Consider the following 20,786-nt stretch of genomic DNA (forward strand, 5'->3'; position numbering starts at 1 on the left):
AGGGGGCGGCGGTGTGGTCCCCGCGCCTCCGCCTCCGCCTCCCGCCGCCAGGAGCCCGGCCGGCACAGGAGCTCCCGCCGGCCGCTGGGCACACGTCCCTCACGGAACGGCCGTGACCGTCTGTGAGGCCGAGGGAGTGGCGCGTGATGCCAGGCCACGTGTTTGCCCGCAGGTGGTCCCTCCCACCGCCCGGAAGGGCCCCCAGGAGGCAGCAGCCAGGGCCACACGGGATCGCCCTGGGGGCACTCGCACCCCGTTCTGAGCCTCCTGCCAGCGAGTTTCCGGGGGCCGCCTTGTGGGCTGGAGGCGGGAACCATGTCTAAGCAGCCCCCCGGGGCACTCACACCTCCTCTCTCCTCGCCAGACCTGTGCCAGCTGCCAAGAGGCCGGGGCCACCATCGGCTGCTGCCACAAAGGCTGTGTGCACACCTACCACTACCCGTGTGCCAGCGACGCAGGTGAGAGCCCCGGGCCCTGGGCGCCCCCCCCCCCCCCCCCCCCCCCCGTCAGAGCAGCCGGAGCGGAGCCCCAGCCGCAGCCTGAGGGCCGCTCCGTACGAAGCACAGACGGAGAGCGAAGCCACGCTGCCGGGTGGGCGGGTCAGGACTCGGAGCGGGAGCCCCGGGCTGGGCTGAGAGGCGGATGGGAGCTCCGGCGGAGGAGAGGGAAGGGTGCACTTCAGTAACAGAAGCCGAACGGGTGGGAACTGGCTCCGAACTTCCGGCAGAGCAGCGGGAGGGTCCTCCCAGGCCTTCCTCCGTGTGAGGAAGACGCTGTGGTGGAGCCGCCCCGATGAGGCTGCACTCCAAGGAGCTGGACTCCAGCCGGCAGCCCCTGGTCTCTGTGCTCAGCTTCCCCCTGTGAACCGAGGCCGTGCAGCCCTTCCTGAGACGGGCACCTGCCCAGCAGTGCAGCCTCGCTCCCGGTTTGGAGCCAGCCCCCTGACCCCCGACCCCTGACCCCCTGCTCCCCGTAACCTGCCTTCTCTGGCCTGGAGGGGCGACGTTCTCATGGCCCCATGTGGAGCACCTCCCAGCATCTGGGACCACTGCCCCTCCTCTCCTGGCGGCCGCTGCGCGCGCCCCCCCCCCCCCCAGGAGCACACAGAGGGCTGTGGGGGAGCTGGAGAGGGGGCGTGGGCTTCTGGCTGGCTCCACCTTCCCCTCAGCACTGAGCCAGTTACCTCAGACCCTGCCCTTCCCAGCACACGGCCTCTCCGCAGGCAGAGCTGCGCAGGCTGCATTCCCTCCGAGCCGGGAGCACCCGCCGCGCGGCCCGGCCTCACCTCCACACGGCCCTGGCCTGGCTCCTGGCTCTCCGCACCGCGAGCTCTCTCCTCCCGGCACATCCAGCCCCTCGCAGCTCACCTGTGAGAGGGACAGACAGGAAGCCGCCGTCCTTGTCCAAAGTTATGAGACCAGGCAGGAGGGAGGGCGTGTGTGCTGTGGGAGATCCAGTCCTCTGAGCCGGGGAAACCCAGGAGGGCTTCCACGAGGAGGCAGCGTGTGAGCCTTGCTTGGAAGGCAGGTGGGCACAGCTGGTGAACTGGGGTGTCTGTGCCAGGCTGCAGCAATGGAATTTGTTTCAAATGAAGTCTTCACAGGAGCTCAGTAAGGGAGGGGCTGCGACCGGGAGGGGCTGAGGCTGGGACGACGGGACACTGGCAGAATGGAGAGCTGACCGCACTCAGTCCCCGGGCACCTGGGCAGGAGAGGAGGGCTGCCGGGCCCAGAGGAACCTGCGTCCCACAGACCCGGCCGGGAGCCCACACCTGCGTGTGGGGCGGGAGAGGCGGTGGGGCCCGATGGCCACCCTCCCGGGGCGGGCAGGGCTGAGGCGGGTGCCACAGCGTCCTTGCTCAGACACCAGCCTCCTCTTTCTCAGGAGGGCACGGCCCTGGCAGGCTGAGCCAAGCTCACAGGGGCCCCGGCCCGCACTGGGCCGGCTCCGCAGGACGCCCTCGGGCCCGCCGGGCGCTCCTCCCGCTCCTTGGCCTCTGCCTGGGCCCGCATCCCTGCCGCCGCCCGAGCAGGCGGCCGGGGGCGAGCTGCAGAGCCTTCGGCGCAGGCCGGTGCGTCGGGCAGTGGAGGGTCTGCAGACGGGAGCTGCCAGGCTGGAGGGGTGGGGCCCAGAGGAGGAGCGGGAGCCCTGGCACCCCAGGCACAGCAGTCAGAGCCAGCAGGTGAGGTGGCCCTGGGGCCATGGCAGCTCGGCTGGCAAGGAGCGGGGAGGAGGGGACTGGCTAGGGGGCTGGCAGCCAGGTCTGCCACGGGGGGCACGGGGGGCTCCGGCTCAGACCACGGCCCTGGGGCTGCCCGCTCACTTCTGCCCCATCGGGGCTGAGCCACGGCCCCAAGGACGGGCAGCGACAGGACCCCCACGCTGCCTTTCCACACGCAGGCTGGGGCCACCTTGCCAGCTGGGCCACAGGCTCCCCGGCGCAGGCACCGAGCAGGCAGGGCCGGGCTCGGGCTTGGAGGCTGCGGAGCAAGCTGGTTGTGGGAGGGCAGCCTCCTCCCCTGGCTTCTGGCGACTCCCGCAGCAGGTGGTCTGGGGGAGGCCCCTGTGTGCGGTGGCCGAGCCTGGGAAAGTGAGTTCAGCCCCAGCCCCGTCCGCTCGCCTGAGCTCGGGGGCCCGGACCACTTCCAGCGGCTGGCCCTGCCGTGCAGAACCCGTGGCGGTTTTCAGGGGAGGGCCCCAGCTTCGGGGGGGGGGGTGGAAAAAGAAGAGGCGGCCTCAGAGGCCTGCAGACTGCCCCGCGCCCCCTCTGCCTACCAGCCACCACGCTGTCGTGGTGCCACTGCCCGGAGCCAGGCCGGCGGGGGACTCCCTGTTGGCTGGCTGTGGGTTAGGGCTTATTCTGAACAATGTCGGGGCGGGGGCAGGGGAGGGAGGCCAGGACAGGCTCACCAGGGAGTGGGGGGCAGGGAGGGTCCAGGGAAAAACCATGCTCAGCCACCAATCGGCTCCCCCAGGGCGGGAAGTGCCCTGGCACTCAGATGCCTTAGCCCACGCAGGCCTGCCCCCTGGGGGCCCGCGGGAGCCAGTGCACGCCCGCCCTGGCCTCGGTGCACAGCCTCGTCACCACGTGGACATGGTGCCCGGCCGTTAGTGCCCAGAGACCGAGGCTCCGAGGAGGAGCCAGTGCTGAATCCAGACCCGGGACAGCACCCCAGTTCCTTAACATTCGCTCAGCGAGCATCGTTGGGGTCAGAGCCTCTTCTAGGGCCCCCCCCCCCCCCCCCCCCCGCGGGAGAGGGCGAGCCGGTGCTGAGCCTGCCTTCCGGTGAGGCAGGTCGGTGCCGCAGGCGCGGGAGCCAGGTGGGGCCTGTGCGTAGGGAGTCGGGGAGGCCGGAGCCAGCGGTGCCCGAGAGGAGCCAGTAGGAGGCGCGAGGCCAGCGCCAGGCTGGAGGGCGGAGGGCGGAGGCCTGGCGATGCCTGCGGAGGCTTCACACGGAGCCTGACTCCTCTCTCTGCAAGGACCCCTGTGCCTGGGGCTGGAGCGCCAGCTAACCACGCACTCTTCTCTCGGTCACAGGTTGCACGCTCACGGAAGAAAACTTTTCTCTGAAATGCCCCAAGCATAAGGTAGGTGACAGGCCTTCCCGGAGGGGCCTGGGCTGGGGAGGGCCCGCCTCCCTCCCCCCCTGCCTCCCTCCCTCCCCCTTTCCTCCCCCTTCCCTCCCCTCCCTTTCTCCCTCCCCTCCCTCCCTTCCACACCCTTTGGACCGATGGAGGGGGTTTTTGCCCCCCTCCAGATGCCATCCCCGCCTGCCCACTGCTGCCCCAGCCGCTGGCCTGGCCACGTGGGCACTTGCTGCCCATAAAGATGCTTTACAAAGCGTGCGGGTCCTGAGGGAGGGGCCGCCCGCAGGAGACCAGGGAGGACAGGCAGGTCCCGGGACTGTGGGCAGGGCCGGCTGAGCGGGGAGGAAGGAAGAGCCTGGCAGGGGCCCGCTGCCTCCAGAGACCCCAGCCCCCTCAGGGGGCCTCTGGGGCCTCGGGTCTGGGGTGCGGGTGCACACAGGTCCACGTCAGGCATGTCCTCTCCTCCTGCAGAGGCTTCCGCTGTAACCCCTGCCGCGCCGAGGGCCCCTGACCTGATGGGCCTTGGATCCGGCAGCCTCGGCCTGACCCACCGGGTCCCTGGCCGGGAAGCACAGGTTCGGGAGCCGCTGCCCCCGGAGGACGACAGCATCCTCTCCTCCCACCCCGCCCGGAGCCGCCGTTAGCCTGGAAGAGGCACACCTCGCACGGCCCGGGAGCCGGGCGAGGGGCCTGGGGGTGGGGGCAGGGCTGGAGGGCTAGGCCTGCAGGGGGTGGGCCGGAGGCTTTGGCACAAATCACCCAGATGTGCGAGTGCCCTTCCTGCCCAGCGTTTGCCAAAACCTTCTTGTCTGAGCAGAGCGTGGGCCGTGCCCGAGGGATGCAGGTTCCGGGGTCAGCTGGGCTGGGGGCACGTCTTCTGCTTCTGTTCTTCCCTTTCCAATCCTCCACCCCACCCTGAGCCACCGGGGGGGGGGGGGCAGGAGTCTCCCCAGAGCCCAGCTCCAGCGCTGGCGTGTCCCTCTGACGACCCTCTCTGGGCCTGTGCGAACCTGTTACCCTCCCTCCGTGTTGCATAGAATGTACATATTGGGAACATGCTCGCTTCTGTGTCGCCGCCGCCGTCGCGCACGCCTCAGCACAGGCCGGGGCACAGCGAGGGCCTGTCCCACGCGGCCCCCGCCCCGCCAGCCTCCCGCCCCCCGCACTGTCCGTGCTTCATAGGCCTGAGGCGGCCCCAGACGGGGCAGCTAGCAACTTCCTGTACATAGACTGTAAAATGGTAAACGTGTGTATTATATCTGGCCTCGTTACATAGTGTATATATATGTATACATATACATATATATAATATATATGAAGACTGTAAAGGTTAAGACTAGTGTTCTTATTAGTATATTGCTTCACACTGAAGATTGTGTGTATCGAGCTGTTTCTAAAAGATGTTTATTTTCCTTAAGAGTAAAAAACAGTCATTGCATTCAGAAAAAGTCAATAAAGATACGATTGTTTTGGAAGTCTGCAGCCCTGGGTTCTGAGCAGATCCGCCGGGCCGGCCGGGCAGCGGGAGCGGGTGGACGCGGAGTGGGGGCTTCTGGCCGTTTCTCAGGAACAGGAAGCAGCTCCGCCGCTGAACCCACGCCCCTCGGGTGCCTGGACGAAGGGCGGGAAAGGTGGATGCACCCAGACACTCAGGGGGACTGGCCTGCAGCTCTTGTCGGCGGGTCCTAAGGACACGGAGCTCCGTGTCACCCTGGGAGCGGGCGGGAGGCTGGAGCGGAGAAGACAGCCCAGGCCTTCCCCGGAAGGGAGGCGAGTCCCAGGCAGAGGGTGCCGGGAAGCCTCCACTGGCTTCGGGGGAAGACCCAGGCCCCTCTGGTCACGGAAGCACACACCCTCCCAAAGAAACAAAACCCAGATTATAAATAATTTCATTTTTTATTCTCTGTACAAAACTTCTCAACCTACGAAAATAGTTTATAAATGGCAAAGTTGCACTTGAGCCGCAAAGGCCAGGAGGCTGGTGCGCCTGATGGACGAGATCTCCGGGAGGGAAGCAGGGCCCCTTGCCGGCCAGGAAAGCCCCTGGCCCCTCAGCTGGTGACATTCACCTTCTCTTCCCTCCACCGGTGCCCGCCCGCTGGCCCCTGTAATTCCCCGACCGGCCGCCAGAGGCCAGCACCATCCTGGCCTCGGCGCCGGGTTGGGGAGTGGGCAGGGGGCCTCGGGCCTCCCTGTCAAGAGGCAAAAGCGCCAAGGATCTCCCCTTCGTCCCCATCGCCGGCCGATGCAGTGGGCCCCTGGGCGGACTGTAGCCACTGGGGGCTCTGCGCTGCCTCCAGCACGCGACACAGCCAGAGGGCGAGGCCGCTGGACGCCAGGGCGCGGCGGGCGCGGGCCTAGCCGGAGGTGACGGTGGTGCCGCCGCCCAGGCGCAGGAGCATCTGCTGGCAGTCGTGCAGCAGCCGGCGGTCCCCGAGCTTCTCCAGCATGCGTTCCGCCTCGGCCAGCATGCCCACGCGCTGCCCGGGCACCGCCAGCAGGCAGGGCGGCAGGCAGCAGGAGGCCAGCAGCAGGGCCTCGGCGTGCTCCCGCCGGGGGCGCAGCTCCGCTTCGGCCGCGCCTGCAGGTGCACACAGCCCGTCAGGTGCCGCCTCCCCCCCTCCCCCCCCCTCCCTCCCGTCCCAGGCGCCCCGAGCCTCAGAGCCCCTGGGGCGGGCGCGGAACAGATTCAGGGACACGTGGGCACATCCCTCATCGCCTCACTGGATTCCTCAGGCACCCCCTTCCCGCCCCCCCCCCCCCCCCGCAAGCCACACCCTGTCCAGGCTGCTCCCACGCCTGGTGGGGAGGATGAGGCTGGCCCAGCGGCCCCGCCCCGAAGCCCCGCCCCAGAGGCCCCGCCCCCAGGAGGCCCCGCCCCCGAAGGCCCGCCCCCGAAGGCCCCGCCCCCGAGGGCTCCTCTCACCGCCTTTGCCACAGGCGCCCGCCCTTTTCCTTAGGCTGCGGTCCAGGAGCTGCTGGGTCCGCGTGGGGCTGGCCCCCGCCATTAGCCGGGCCGTGGCCTCGTGCAGGAACACCTGGCAGGAGGGCCGGTGAGTCGGGGTTCGGGCCAGGCCCCCCTCCCACACCAGCTGCCTCCGGTGCCCCGCGGGCGCGGACTCACCCTGCGCATGGCGGGCTGGAAGCTCTGCGCCAGGCGCCGCAGGCCGCTCAGGTCCCGCTGGAAGCCGCGCAGCTCGAGGGCCGAGGCCGGGGTGCTGCCCGGACCCTGCGCGGCAGGCTGCTGCCTCAGCCACAGGCTGGTGCGGGCCCCGAGGAGCAGGTCACACAGGAGCAGCTGCATGGCCTGGGGGTGGCGGGCGGTCAGGGTCACGGGGGCTCCGGCCGTGGGAGGGGAGGGGCCTGCGGTGCCGGGGGCCGGCTCCGGGCTGCACTGCCGAGGCACTGCACCCACCTCACACATGCAATGCAACAGCAATGCACCTCGGGGCCGCCCGCTCTCCAGGCCCACGCCCGCCTGCCGCACTGCACACCCACCCTCAGGGGCGGGAGCCCGAGGTAACCCCTGTGCCCTGGCCCCGCGCCCTCGCCAGGCAGCCAAGCAGCTGGGCCCCCAGGCCTGCTCCTCTGGGCTAACCCACCGTCTTCCGCAGCCCGGGAGGGAATGACAAGGACTGGAAAGGCCGTGCCCGCAGACCCCCGGGCCCCGCCCTGCCCTCACCTTGTCCATGGAGCTGCCGGCTGCGGTGGTGGCCAGGCTGTCCTGCAGGCACTCGCTGGCCTTCTCACAGATGGCCAGGCCGGCCGGGCTGGAGTCGGCCTTCCTGCAGCCCAGCAGGGCCCGAGCCGCCTTGAAGGAGAGCAGAGCTGCCCTGGGCAGGGGTCTCCTGGGGGGCAGGGCGGAGAAGGGGGTCAGAGCAGGCGCGGGCCCAGAGCCCCCCGCCCTGGGCCCAGCTTCATGGCAGAAGGTGGCGATCCCCACCGCACAGCGCGGGGGCGGGGGGGGGGGGCAGGAGCAGGGGTGGGGCGGGGCGGGGCCGGGGCAGGAGCAGGGGCGGGGCGCTCACTCGGACTCCTGCAGGGCGCGGGGCGGGCGCTCCACCAGCGGGTACAGCCGCGCCGCCGCCTCCTCGTCCCGCCGCAGCCAGTGCGTCACCACGGCCGTCAGCGAGGCCCACCACTGGGCCACGGGGTCTGCGCCTGGGGGAGCGGGTGCGGAGGGAGCGTTCCTGAAACTGCCCCGCTCCCGGGCCGCCCGCGCAGAGCAGGGCTGGGGCAGTCAGGGCAGGGCCAGGGCTCACCGGGGGTGGCGGCCACGCCGGAGCCCACGGAGAGGCTGCAGGCCGGGGCTGGGGCCGCGGCCGCGTCCGAGCAGCTGTGCAGCAGCTGGAGGTAGCCCAGGGCCTCCGAGAACTCCCTGTGGGGCGGCGGGGGTTAGGGTGGGCAGGTCCCGGGCGTCCGGGAGGGCACCGGCCCTTCACACACACCCCAGCACCGCCCGCGTCCTACTCCGAGGGCACCGTCACTCCGCCCAGCTGGTGGGAGACGGCCGGAGAGGAGCCGAGACCGCCGAGGCCACCGTGGCGAGCAGACAGGCTCCTGGCTCCGTCACCTCCACACGCCCCCGGGACAGCCATTCCCAGGCCGCGGGCGGCCCTGCCGCTGGGTGTGCAGTTGGACACTCGCCTGTCCCCGTCCACTGACGCGGGGCTGGGGCTGGGCTGGGCCACGCAGTGCAGGGCTCGCTCCAGGAGGTGTTCTCGGAACAGCTGGGCCACCTGCGCCAGGGGGTCCACTGCGGAGAGCGGGGAGTGAATGCCCTGCCCCTGCCTCCACAGCAGGACCTCCCTGGGCCCCCGCCCCTGCCCCACACCCCGCCTTTCCCTCTGAAGAGGCCCAACTGAGACCAGCCCCAAAGCAACCGCGGACAGCCAGGCACCGAGATGAGGGGCAGGGACGGCAGGAGTGAGGCCAAGAAATTAAAGTGGAGAACAAAGGCTGGGAGGGCGGGGCGGGGCTGGGGGGCGGGGCCTGGGGTTGGGGGGGCAGGGTGGGGGCTGGGGGGACGGGGCGGGGCTGGGGGGACGGGGCGGGGCTGGGGGGACGGGGCGGGGCTGGGAGCGCTGGGAGAGCACCTGGGTTCCCCGCCGAGCTGTACAGGCTCTCCCTCGGGGGGCTGCACAGGGCCCAGTCTCCATCCATGAAGAAGCGGTGACCCACTGGGTGGCAGAGCCACTGCATGGCAGCGGGCACTGAGCCGCCCTGTGCCAGGCAGGCCTGGCGGGCACTGCTCAGGAAGAAGCGCTGTGGGGAAGGAGGTGGCTGTCACTCTGCCCCGGGCAGTGCCCCCGTCCCCCGCGCAGCCCCCCACTCCGCACAGCCCCCCACTCACTGTCAGAAAGTGCAAGGCCCGCGGGAGGTGGGTCTTGACGGTCAGGGCAGCAGCCACATAGACGTCAGCCAGCGTGGCCGCGGGCACGGCGTCCCCCGCGCACTCCGCCAGGTTCAGGGCGCTGAGCGCCAGGTTGGCAGCAGTGAGGCGCCCGCCGGGGTACTTCCCTGGGAGACGACGGGGCATGAGACTAGGGTGGCACAAAGGCGGCAGAACCCTCAGCCCAGCTCCTTGCCTGCCGTACCCGTGGCGTGGAGCTGGTGCAGCCGGTGGTAGACCAGGGCTGCGTCGCGGGCGCTGGCGCGGGCATCTGCCTGCAAAGCACCGTCCCTGTGCAGACCGCCCGCCCGGCCTGCCAGCCAGCGGCCCAGCCAGAGCCGCTGCAGCAGGTGGCGGAGGAGGTTCCAGAGCAGGCTGCAGGCCAGGTCCAGGGGGCAGGTGGGCAGGGGCCGGCCCAGCGCCCGGAGGGCCAGCTGCAGCTGCTGGGCGGCCTGGGCGCAGTCCCCCTGGAATAAGGTTCCCGGTGAGGCCAGGTGGGAGTGCCCTGAGCCTGACGTCCCTCCAGGGGGTCCCCGCTGAGCCCAGCGCCCTCCGCAGCGGGTCCGGGGGAGACTGAGCAGCAGACAAGAGCGCGAGCACAGGGCAGGTTCCTGGCCCGCCCGGGGGGCAGGGAGGAGAGGTGATGCCCGCCCGCCCGCCCCAGCAGCCCTCACCCTGGCCAGGTCCAGGTCCGCCTGCTTGCGGTGCCTCCAGAAGTGCACGGCGGGGCCCGAGTGGGGCCGCGTGACCGGCTCTCCGTAGACGAAGAGCAGCGCCAGCGAGCCCAGCACCAGCAGCCCGTTCGTCAGCCAGACCAGCGGGGGCAGCAGCCGCGGCGCCCAGCCGGCGCCCTCTGCGGGCAGACAGAGGCTGGGAGCGCTCCGACACCAGGCCCGAGCCCACAGGCCTGGAGCCTCCGCCCGGTTCCCCCGCCTCTGCCAGCCGCCTACCTCCGTCCTCGGTGCCCAGCACGCTGCGCCCAGAGCCCAGGTGGGTGCTGGTGGCGCCCGCGGGGCCGGGGAGAGCCCCGCTGCCCAGCAGGGAGGCCAGAGGGTTGCAGGAGAGACAGAGGAAGAGGAGCGTGCACAGGGCCAGGCGGGAGCGGTCCAGCAGGCCCGGGCTGTGGGCGGGCGGCGGCTTCGCCTGTGGGGGCGGGGAGGCAGCGGAGGTCAGAGCGTGGCCTGGGCAGGAGGGACCGCGCTCCTCCCGCCCTCACTAGGGACCCCACGCGCCCGGGGCCTCCGGCTCCCTGTCTGTGAATGGAGGTGGGAGGCTTCAGGGCTTCTTCCTGGCCCAGCCCCGGGGGAGGGCATCGCCGGGAGCCCACCTGGCTGTCCTCGAAGACCGGGCTGTCGGGCTCCGAGTCGCTGCCGCTGCCGCCGCCCTTGCCGCCGAGGGACAGCGGGCTGCTCCGGGAGGGGGAGCCCGCGTCCGAAGGCGGGGGGCTCAGCGTGTCCACCTCGGGCTTTATGCCCTCCATGGGCACGTCGGCGTCTCCTCTCCCTCCGCAGGCCGGCACCAGGTCCCTCAGAGGCTCTAGGGCAGGAGAGGAGGGGCTGGGGCAGGGCGGAGACCCCGCCCACACCACCTTAGGCCCCGGGGGAGGGAACTGGCTTCTGAGGGCTCACTGGGGGGGAGAGAAGCTTGTAGGGCCAGAGCTTAGGGTGAGACGGGCTGGGGCAGGGCAGGGTGAGGCCTGGGAGGCCAGGACTCACTGCTCTTATGCGCAGCAGCGCGCAGACTGGAATTTTCCTGCTTGAGCCTCTGGTTGCTCTGCTGCAGGAAGCGGATGTAGTCGATGGCCTTGCGCAGGACGGCCGACTTGTTGAGCTGCGGAGGAGAGAGCGGGGAGAGGCCGAGGTGGAGGCGGGCTGCTTGGGAGCAGCTGCCTCGGGGCCTTTGAACTGGCTGTTCCTGCCGCATGTGATGTCCCTCCCCGTGCACCGTCCTCGCAGGAGGCGGAGGGTGAGCGTGTGAAATGCCACCGCGGTGCCTTGCTGCCGGCAGCGGCACATCCCTGCCCCGCACGGCGCACCCCTCACCAGGTCCCTGCCTGACGCCGGCACTCCGTCCGGGAGGCTCCCCCGCGTTACCTTCTCCCGTGGAACGAAGCCGCCGGGCAGCCTCCCCCCTCATCTCCCGTTTAGCTCCCCGACAGGAGGGTCTGTCTGTCTGCCCCTTCGTTTTCCCTGGTGCTTAGAACAGCCCCGGGCACAGGGGCCCCAAGCTCAGCTGGACAGACCAGTGGCCAGACCAGCAGAGGGACCCGGGCCTCCTGGCACCCGCACCTTCGCCTGGGCGCCCACCACCAGGTCCTTGAGCTCGGCGATCTTGTCGTTGATGGAGGAGCGGTAGCGCTTCTCAATGGCGTTGTGGGCCGTCCGCTTCTCTCCGCGGCTCTGGGCTGCGCCCAGGGCCTTCCCGCCGGCCACCAGCCGGCTGATGGGCAGCTTGTCGGCGTCCACGACCAGCGGCACCGTCGCCAGGATGGCCCCGCCGCTCACCAGGGTCTGCGGGGCCGGCACGGGTCACCGGGCGGCCTGCCTGAGGGCGCACCCACCGCCGCCCGCCCTGCCTGGCCACCCACCTGCAAGGGCCCGGTCGGCACCGCGGTGCCCGCGGCCAGGGAGCCGCCGCCCACCGCCTTCCCGGGGGCGCCCAGGTCGGCCTTCATGGCCGTCAGCAGCAGCGAGTCGGCCTTGATGAAGTGGGGCTGCAGCAGGACCTGGGCGGGGAGGCCCCGCTGTGAGCCGGGCTGGGCCAGAGGCTGCCACCCCCCACGCCTGGCCACCCCCTTACCGGGACCTGCTGGATCTGGGAGGCCACAGAGGCAGCGCCGGGGGCTGTGGCTGTCAGCAGTGGCTGGGGGGCTGCACCCGGAACCTGGGCGTGCAAGGAGACCGGCGGGCCCCCTGGCGGGCCAGGCTGCGGCTGCGGGGCGCTCCCTGGAGGGGCCCCTGCAGAAACAAAGTCGGGGCTGGGGACGAGCTGCCCTAACCCACTTCAGCCCTGCCTCAGGGCCTGTCACAGGACCGTGGCGAGTCACACCCCGGGGCCTGTTTCCTCCCCAGCGCCCCTGCCTGGGCTCTGAGGTGCGTGGCTCCCTGCCAGGCACGTGTGTCCAGGAGCAGAGGGAGCGGCAAAGCTTATTAACCCACAGGGCACCAGCGCTGGGACCACCGCGTCACCACAGCCGCCCTGCCTGCCCTGCCCGCTCCCCGCCACGCCCTCACCTGTGGGGAAGCCGGGCCCCGGGCCCGAGCTGAGCTGCGGGGCCGAGGCCGGGAAGCTCTGGGGCTCGAGGGCTCCTGGCAGGGGCTGCGGGGCGGGGGGCTGCAGGATGGTCAGCGGCACCGGCTCCTCCTTGATCCCAGGCCCGGGGGAGAAGGCGGGCCCGGACGGGTACATCTTCAATGTGGGCACAGGCTGGGGAGGGGGCAGCAGCGGGGGCACTGCCTGGGGCCCCCCCAGAAAGCCGTCGAGTGGGGAGCTCATGGTGGCCTGCGGCGGGGACGAGCTGCCCGGGGAGCCGGCGGGGTCTGCCGCTCCGGCCCCCGCGTAGGGCGGGTCGAACAGGCCGGGGAAGTCGGTGTCCTGGTTGCTGAGGAGCTGAAGCATGTCTGGGGAGGAGAAGGGCTGTGAGGACAGGAGCCGGCTGGCTGGGAGAGCGCCACGCGTGTGCACGCCCCATCCACACGCGGCACACGCGAAGGCAGTGCACCCGGGGGCTGTGCCCCTGACGGAGCGACCGTGGCGCCTCCCCTGGCACACGGGCAGGTCCGGGCGACGCACGGCCGGGGCCCACACCTCGGCCGAGGCAGAGCGGGGCCGGCACAGCCGCAGAGCCGCCCTTGCCACCTTCCTCCGCGGCACAGAGTGTCCGTGTTCTGCCCACACTGCTGCCCCAGCACGCCGGCTCCGGCCCTCCACAGCTGTCCTGAGGCCCTGCAGGCTGGGACCTCTCCCCGACAGCCAGCCTGGCCGCAGGCCACCCCGGGCGGGAGCAGCAGGCGGCTGGGTCAGCCCGGGCCTCTAACCCACTACGGGCAGCTACCCACTGGGTCACAGTTCCTGCAGGGCCCTGAGCCCTGGGCCCCAAAAGAGACCTCAGCCTGAGCTCTGGCCTGTCCACCGCGGTGGGTGGGGCCGGGCCTGGGCCTCCCTCACTGCCTGTGGCCTCATCCCTGGCCACACCGGAGGGGAGGGGAGGAGAGGGGAGGGGGAGGGAGGGAGGGAGGGGAGGGGAGACCCTCTTGGCAGGATGCTGAGGCCTTGCTGGGGGGCAGCTCCCCTCGGTGCTGCCTGGCTCCTTACTCGGCAGGTGCCCAGGCCCCGGTTACTGCGGGGCGCCCTGTGGCCTCCAAAAAAGCAACAGGGGTGCCGGCCTCAGCCTCCCTGGCCCCAAACAGAAGCACGTTGTGGGCCCCGGGGTTATGAGGCTCATAACACATTCCCCTTGCAGCCTCTCCCTCCCTCGCCGTCCTCACTGGGCCTCTTCCACAGATGGGGAAACTGAGGCCCCAAGGAGAACGGCCCGCGCTGGGGTCCGGGTTAGACGCCCAGACTCCCGCCCCGCGGGGAGGAGGGCCCCGGCCGGCGCCGCCTTCCCGCCCCGCGCGGCCGCGGCGGCAGCGCCCGGGGCTGGGGCGGCCTCGGCCGGCCTCCCTCTCGGCCTGCCCGCCCGCGGCGCGGGGCCGGGCGGGCGGCGCGGGCCTCCAGTACCTTCGAACGTGCAGTCCATGGCGCCGCCGCGCCGCCGCGCCGCCGCACCTGCACCTGCCGCCGCCGCGGGATGGGGTGAGCGGCCGCGGCCAATCAGCGCGCCGCCGCCGGCCCCGCCCCGCCGCCCGGCTTCAGGTTTCACCGCTCCCGGGGTTACCCCCGGGCACTGCCCGCGGCCGGCTGGGGCACTGGCGGGCACCGCGGGCACAGCCAGCACCAGGCTCCGGCCGGGCACCCCTGGCTCCCGACACCCCGCGGGTCGCCACCCTCGAAGCCTGTTTAACGCTTAGAGCACCCTTCCCAGGGCGAGGAAGGACCCCTCACGCACCCCCAGAGGACACTGCGGCTCCGGACCCCGCACAGCCGTCCCTTTGCCGAGGGCGGGCGGGGTGTGTGGGTGGCGGGGGGCCAGGGAGGTCTGCCTAGCCCCCCGCAGTCCAGGAAAGGCCTGATCCTGCCCTGGACGGTCCCTCTGACGGGCGAGGGAGGCAGGTGCAGCCTCAGTGGGCAGGCTCTGGGGGTCCTGAGGGGGTACGGAGGCCACTCCTTGTGCGAGGTCAGCGTCGAACAGATGAACCGCCTGGCTGGAGGGGCCGCCGGGGGCAGGCAGCCTGGCGGCAAGCAGGTGGTGCTGGCTGGAGCCTCTCCAGGAGCCTCCGTAGGAAACTGGACCTGCTTCCTCCCCCCCTCCTCCCGTGCTCCCCAGGCCCTCGCATGGCCCCCAGGCCAAGGCCCCGGAACCCCCCCTCCTGTGCTGGCGCTCCCTCCCTGAAAGCACACCCACAGCTGGGCAGGCGCCACCGCCGCCTTCTGTCCTCCTGGGTCCGCGCCCCCAGCCGCACTCTCCTTGTCACCAGTCCGTGCGCCCAGAGCGAGGCAGCATGGGGGCCGCACTCCCTGACCTCCCGGAGGGCTGGCCTGGGCAGAGGACTCGGGTGGCTAAGCGGGGCTGGGGGAGACGAGGGCCTGGGGGCTGCAGGGAAGCGGCCATCCCTGCCCCCGTGCCTGCCCTGTCCCATCTCTCTCTTCCCATCTCTGCGGAGCTGGGCGACCCAGCCCCATAGCCCCCACCCCAGACGGAGCCCCGGGGCAGCCGGCCGCACAGAGGCGGCTCTGAGAGCAGGTGAAGGTGGGGCTGGAAACCCACATCCCCTGGTGGGGACGGTTCACGGAGAGTTTAACCTGCAGCCCAGCTGCCTCCCGCCTCCCCCAGCCCCGCCTCCTGGAGCCAGGACAGCGCCGCTGGGATCCAGCCCTGGAGCTCCCGGCCTTCTGCCGGAAGGCAGCTCAGAGCCAGCGCTGACCTCGGGGGAAGAGGAGGAGGTGCAGACTGGGCCTCAGTGCCCGCGCCCCATTTTTCACCTCCCTGCCTCCTCCTCCAGCCTGAGTCCCTCCTTCCTCCTCTCTTTCCTCTTCTGTCCTGGTTCTATCAGGACCCAACAGGAAACCTGAACCCTCCTGCCTCCCCCTTCACACCCTCCCAAGGCAGATGTGGGTCAGCCTTTCAGTCTCTGGCCTGTTTACTCTGAGAGGCACAACAGAAACCCTGGGAGGTCTCAGACCGTAACCCTGCAGGCGCCCAGCTCTGACCATCACAGACGCCACAGCCCGTCCAGCTGCGTGAGGCCTCAAGCCCCAACCTGCTTACATGCCTCCCATTGCAGGACGCTCACCGCCTCTGAGGCGCGGGCTGTTCGTGAAGCCCAGATCTGTATCTCTGGTCATGACTGCTGTCCTGTGTCCGCTGTGTCAGGCCTCACAGGCACCGGAGACACGGACACCGCACGGAGGCCGCTCGGCGGGCGATGCCCGTCTGCAGGCCCCGAGAGGAGCGTGCGGGGCCGTGAGCTCGGGGAGGGCGGGAGGCGGGTAGAGTGGGAGGGGGATGCGTGGTCAGGCAGGCCTCTGAGGATGTGACCCCGACCGAGGGAAGCGAGGGAGCGGCCATGGGGCGGGAGGGTGCCCTGGGCAGCGGAGACAGAAGTGCAGATGCCCTGGGCAGGGAAGAGGCGTGCCAACAGGAGGCAGTGTGCTCAGCGGGCGTGAGGGTGGAGGTCAGGGAGGCAGCGAGGAGCTGGACTCCAACCCCGTTGCCCGTCACCTGGCGAGGTCGCCATCCTCGCGGGCACGGCTGGAAAGGCCCCTGTGCTGCCCAGGCCGGAGGCCTCTGCCGGGAGGAGTGTGGACAGAACACACAGCCTCCCCCACGGAGGCCTGGCAGCTCCGCCCACGCTCACCTCTGCTGCTGCACGGACGGTGCAGGGCGCTGGGCGATTCTCTGGGCGGGGACTAAAACAGCCCTGGGCACTGAACCCCAAAAGTATCGCCCTGGCAGGTGTGGCCCAGTGGATAGACCAGCCCCACTTCGTCTCCCACTCAGAAACCCAGAATCCCCAAGTGGCGGATGCTCAGAGCTAGGAAGCATAGCCCAGAACCATGGTCAGCAAACTGCGGCTCTCACATGCGGCTCTTTGGCCCCTTGAGGGTGGCTCTTCCACAAAATACCACGGACCGGGCGAGTCTATTTTGAAGAAGTGGCGTTAGAAGAAGTTTAAAGTTTAAAAAATATTTGACTCTCAAAAGAGATTTCAATCGTTGTACTGTTGATATTTGGCTCTGCTGACTGATGAGTTTGCCAACCACTGGCCTAGAACATCCTAGAAACCTTCACCGCAGGCGCCTTGGATAACCACTGCTACCGTTAGTTTAGCTAGACGTGTTAGGTGCCAGGTCCTGGCTAAGTCCTCTAACTGATAACTGGTTGAGGGCCTACTACGTGCTGTGTACTGGCCACAACTCTGAGAAGCTGGTGTGTGGTGACCCCCGTGCGCTAACGAGAGCCTGAAGGTCAGATTCGCGTGGCCGCACACCACTCACCGGCAAGCCCTCCGGCCCAACCTGGCGGCAGCAGCTCGGGGCCTCGGAGCCCTGAGGGCAGGCCTGAGGTGTGAGCCGGAAGGCAGGCTCGTGGAGAAAGCGGGTCCGATGGGGCTGCGGCAGGGTTCCCGGTCAGAGTGGGTTTCTCCCCGCTACCAGCTCTCCCAGCCCTGCCCACACCGCCCACACCTCAAACCCGGTGGGGCTCACAGATCTGGAACCAAACCAGGCCCCCCTTCCCAGGAGCCATCGGCCCAGGGCCAGGGTGCGCGGCCACAGAACCTGGGCCTGACAGAGGCAGGCAGACACTCCTCCGGCCGCTCAGCCACTCCCTGAGGCGCAGCTGCTGGACGCGAAAGTCCAGGCCCGGCTTCTGGCCGGCAGTGACCCTGCCTGACTGACAGGTCACTCGGTGTTTCTGTCCAGTGAGGTGACCCCTGAGCAGGAGGTAACTCTCAGCCACTCGTCTGCCTGTCTGTTGGACCCGCTCCCAGCATGCTTCTCTCTGTGCCCCGCCCTGCCCGCTCAGGGCATCGGGCTCCGGGGCAGAACATCTTACAGCCGCTACCCTGCTTCCCAGGGCGGCCCTGCGGTCAGAGGCAGGCATGCTCCCGGGAAGACCGCAGAGGGAGGGGGTGCCGGAGTCAGCTTGGGATGGCAGGAGGGCACGCTGGCACAGGAATTCTGTCTCGGGGGCACTGGGAGCTGTAGGGGTTTGGGAACGGGAGCCATGTGCCTGGAGCTGGGAGCTGGGCAGCAGGCGTCGATCTCGGTGTTTTCTGGAGGGGGCTGTGCTCAGAGGCACAGGGGGAGAGGTGGCACAGCTGTGGCAGGTGGTGCCCGAGGGCAGTGTGGCCCCCATTGCCCTCAGCATCCGGGCTGCCCGAACCCAGAGCAGGCATCACACAGGGTTGGGCCTTGGCGGCAAGCTGCGGTGCTGCTTAGGCGCCTTGGGGGAGGCCAGGCAGAGCGCTCTGCACGGGGGCTGGGGTGCGCACACAGCTGTCAGGCCCGGGGGTGACACGGCACCCAGGCTGCGGTCCCTCAGCCAGGGCTGCCGGAGGCCGAGGCCTCAGCGTGTGACAATCTGATAATCCACGGGTCCACACACGTGCAGCAGGACAGTCCCTCCGCCACGGCCGCTGGCCCCCGAGCAGAGCACGGACAGAGGCCGGAGGACGGTGGGACGGCCGCCAGCAGAGCTGACCCACAGCCACAGGCCTCTGCCCGGCCAAGCCGTCACATGGCAGAGGGCGTGGCTGGCGGGTGGGGCCGGGCCCTGGCTGGTGCCAGACCTCAGTCTCGTGACTCTAAGGCCACTCTGGGCTGGGGAGGGAGTGGCCTGCGGCCTCTGACCTCTCTGACCCGGGCCCCAGCACAACCCCATGGAGCAGCCCTTGGCCTCCCTGCTCTATTGCCCACTCTCCACACCCGAACCGCCCTCTTCGGAGCCCACAGCCGGGTCTGACCCCGCTCTGCCGAGATCTGGCTGTGTGAGTCAGAAATTCACCCAACCACCCCGTGCCCCGGGGGTTGTGGGGAGCCTCGGCGGTCAGCGCAGTGCCTGGCACACTAAGTCCCTAAGTCTCTACCCCAGCCACCAGGGAAGCTTAGGACAAGTAACCCAAGCACCTTGCCAGGCCTCCCCCTGCTTTCTCAGCCCGCCCCTGCGTCCTGGCACCGGAGGCCTACATCCTGGCACTGCCTGGCGCGCCTCTCAGCCCTTGTCCTGTCAGGGACCTGGAGACCCTGCCCTTCACACCCTCAGTCACTCTCCCTGGACCTGATCAACCTGCCCGGCCCCCCACCCCCCGGGCACAGCCTGTCTGTGGACAGAGCAGGAGCCTCTGAGCCAGTTGCTGTCTGACTGTTGGCATGAAACAAAGCAGGTGCCATCGGGCTCTCCTCTAATTTCTAAAAGCACAGCGAGTGGCTGCCGGGCTTCGGGCAGGAGAGCTGACCTTGCTGAGGAGACAAAATGTTCTTCAACCGCCTGGGGATGCCACCGGCTCGGTGAACGCACTGCACTCACCCGACTGTACACTGAAACGGGCAAATCTCATAATAGGCGAGTTACACCCCATAAAGGGGGCCGAGGGCGCCTGAAGAAACTTGTACAGGCCCACGTGGTCAACCGCTTCTCCGTGGCAGGGAGTTTAAGGAAGGCTGTATTTTTCCCTTTTGCTCACCTGTGCTTTCTAATTCTTCTACGAAGCAAAGAACTTAGCTGTGTAAACGGGGGAGGGGGGTCCCAGAAAAGGCTGAATAACAAACAAGAAATGCTCTGCCTCAGAGGGCAGCCCTTACATCCAGTCCAATGAGAGTCCCCTGCCGGCCTGGCTCCGGGCAGTGGCACCACGACAGCGTGGTGGCTGGTAGGCAGAGGGGGCGCGGGGCAGTCTGCAGGCCTCTGAGGCTGCCTCTTCTTTTTCCACCCCCCCCCCCCCCGAAGCTGGGGCCCTCCCCTGAAAACCGCCACGGGTTCTGCACCGCAGGGCCAGCCGCTGGAAGTGGTCCGCCTCCCGAGCTCAGGCAGAAGCCAGTTCTTTCTTTCCTCAGATGAGGGCGGGGCCTAGTCTGAGCTCCAAATGCCCCCACCCAATGGCTGCCCAGTCCGGCCTCTGGGGGCAGGTAGAAGGCTTCTCTAAATGAGTCAACAACCAAGGCCTGCGCCAGACACACCTGCTCTGATTGGACCGGAGGGGTAGTTCACGTCCTGACCCCAAAGCCAGGTCTGCCCACTTGGCCAAAGCGAGCCGCACTGTGGCTGTGAGCGGCCGGCTTGCTGGCCAGGACAGCGGTCAGGGCTCCCCTCTGGCGCCCCGCCGGAGGGCAGCAGGCGGCAGGGGTGGGCTGTGCTGCGAACCCGCCGCACAGGCGCTCCGAGGCGTCCACCCCGGTGGTGGGGAGCGAGTCCTGAGCTGCTGGCCTCAGTTTCCCTATCAACCAAGTGCAATTCGGCCGGAGCTGCTGAACCTGGACAACCATGGAGGGCGACACCCTCCTAGGCACCCAAACCCCTCCTCCTGGGGACCCCTTCCCCAAATAAGCAGCGGCGATGCTTTAAAAGATGCAAAGAACCAGCTGGCGGCGCCGCCTTCCCGGCCGCCCTCCGGCACCTTCCCACCCACCGGGCGGCTCCAGCTCCTCAGGGCCCAGCGGCCTCAGCTCCGCGTCCCTCCAGAGGTCTGACCCGGCGCCGGCCCCAGTGCCCACCCTGCCCACCCGGCTTCCCGCGCCCCAGGGCGTAGCCCAGCTGTTCGAGCTGCGCGTTGGGACTGAAATCCACAGAGCTCCCCCCCGACCCCCCATCGGACTGCGGGCTGGGGGGGGTAGGCGGAGGGCGGAGGGCACCGGGCTTGGGGCGGGGGGCGGGGGACGGGAGGGGAAGAGGGCGCAGGGCAGGGGCGGAGGCCGGGGGACGGGAGGGGAGGGGGGCGGAGGCCAGGGGACGGGAGGGGAGGGGGGCGCAGGGCGGGGGCGGAGGCCAGGGGACGGGAGGGGAGGGGGGCGCAGGGCGGGGGCGGAGGCCCGGGACGGGAGGGGAGGGGGGTGCAGGGCGGGGGGCGGAGGCCGGGGACGCAGGGCGGGGCGAGGAGGTCTGGGGTGGGGGAAGGGGGCGCAGGGCGCGGGGTGGAGGGCGCAGGGCAGGGGAGGGGGGCGGAGGGCGCGGGGCGGGGGCGGGAGGCCGGAGGCGAGTGCCGCGGGGCGGAGGGCGCGGGGCGGAGGCCGCGGGCCGGGGGCCGGAGGCCGGAGGCCGGGGCGGAGGCCGGGGCGGGGCCGGCGCGGGGCGCACTCTGGCCGGGGACTGACCGAGAGTAACCCCGCGCCCACGTCACGGGCCCGGGCGGGGCCTGGCCAGGCCGGCCCGGCGCGGGGCTGAGGGCTCTGGGACGCGGGGTCCCGGCCGCCAGCCCAAGGCCGATGGCGCAGCCTGAGCCGCCGGCCAGCGGCCCGCCCGCCGGGAAGCCGCGCCCGCGCCCGACGCACCTTCGATGTCCGTCAGCAGCGCGGCGTCCAGCTCGCAGGGCTCGGCCAGCGCCCGCTCCAGGGCCGCGAAGGGCGGCTCGTCCATGGCGCCCCCCGGGTCGGCCGGCGCGGACGGCTCTCGCCCGAGCGCAGCGTCCGGCCCCGCGCCAGCGCCTCGGACTCTGGGCCGCGGCTCCGGGCGGCGCGCAGGCCCCGCCCCGGCGGCCCCGCCCCACCT

At 70.3% G+C, this 20,786-nt stretch overlaps 2 protein-coding genes across 11 annotated transcripts in view; one reads left to right on the top strand and one right to left on the bottom strand.

Annotated features, from left to right (window-relative positions):
* Positions 1-15,218, top strand: part of RAI1 (retinoic acid induced 1) — a 125,793-nt gene extending 110,575 nt beyond the window's left edge. For 3 of the 4 annotated variants that reach the window (XM_036452244.2, XM_045586444.1, XM_045586445.1), the window contains exons 3-5: positions 365-458; positions 3,539-3,588; positions 4,060-5,063. In XM_036452244.2, the coding sequence (XP_036308137.1) occupies positions 365-458; positions 3,539-3,588; positions 4,060-4,074 (159 nt within the window). In that variant the 3' untranslated portion in view covers positions 4,075-5,063. Of the gene's footprint in view, positions 1-364; positions 459-3,538; positions 3,589-4,059; positions 5,064-14,496 lie in introns of those variants that run through there. The other variant, XM_045586446.1, reaches the window with a different exon arrangement.
* On the bottom strand, positions 5,466-20,748 carry SREBF1 (sterol regulatory element binding transcription factor 1). Of its 7 annotated transcripts, XM_045586452.1 has the most exons (20): positions 13,802-13,818; positions 13,703-13,748; positions 12,214-12,600; positions 11,780-11,937; positions 11,568-11,705; positions 11,269-11,490; positions 10,696-10,810; positions 10,308-10,516; positions 9,931-10,123; positions 9,655-9,833; positions 9,186-9,447; positions 8,942-9,108; positions 8,685-8,853; positions 8,236-8,344; positions 7,851-7,966; positions 7,617-7,749; positions 7,271-7,436; positions 6,713-6,895; positions 6,515-6,626; positions 5,466-6,169 (listed from the first exon to the last, which is right to left on the bottom strand). In XM_045586452.1, exons 2-20 carry the CDS (start codon positions 13,719-13,721, stop codon positions 5,946-5,948), a joined length of 3,261 nt encoding a protein of 1,086 aa, XP_045442408.1. In that variant the 5' UTR covers positions 13,722-13,748; positions 13,802-13,818; the 3' UTR covers positions 5,466-5,945. The 7 variants fall into 7 exon arrangements, with proteins under 7 accessions (XP_045442408.1, XP_045442403.1, XP_045442404.1 ...); XM_045586447.1 differs by lacking the exons at positions 13,703-13,748; positions 13,802-13,818 and adding an exon at positions 20,570-20,748 and having other exon boundaries at positions 9,931-10,126; positions 10,305-10,516; XM_045586448.1 differs by lacking the exons at positions 13,703-13,748; positions 13,802-13,818 and adding an exon at positions 20,570-20,747.
* Positions 20,749-20,786: the final 38 nt, after the last annotated feature.

Source organism: Pipistrellus kuhlii, unplaced genomic scaffold (assembly GCF_014108245.1).
Source record: "Pipistrellus kuhlii isolate mPipKuh1 unplaced genomic scaffold, mPipKuh1.p scaffold_m20_p_23, whole genome shotgun sequence".
NCBI lineage: Eukaryota > Metazoa > Chordata > Mammalia > Chiroptera > Vespertilionidae > Pipistrellus > Pipistrellus kuhlii.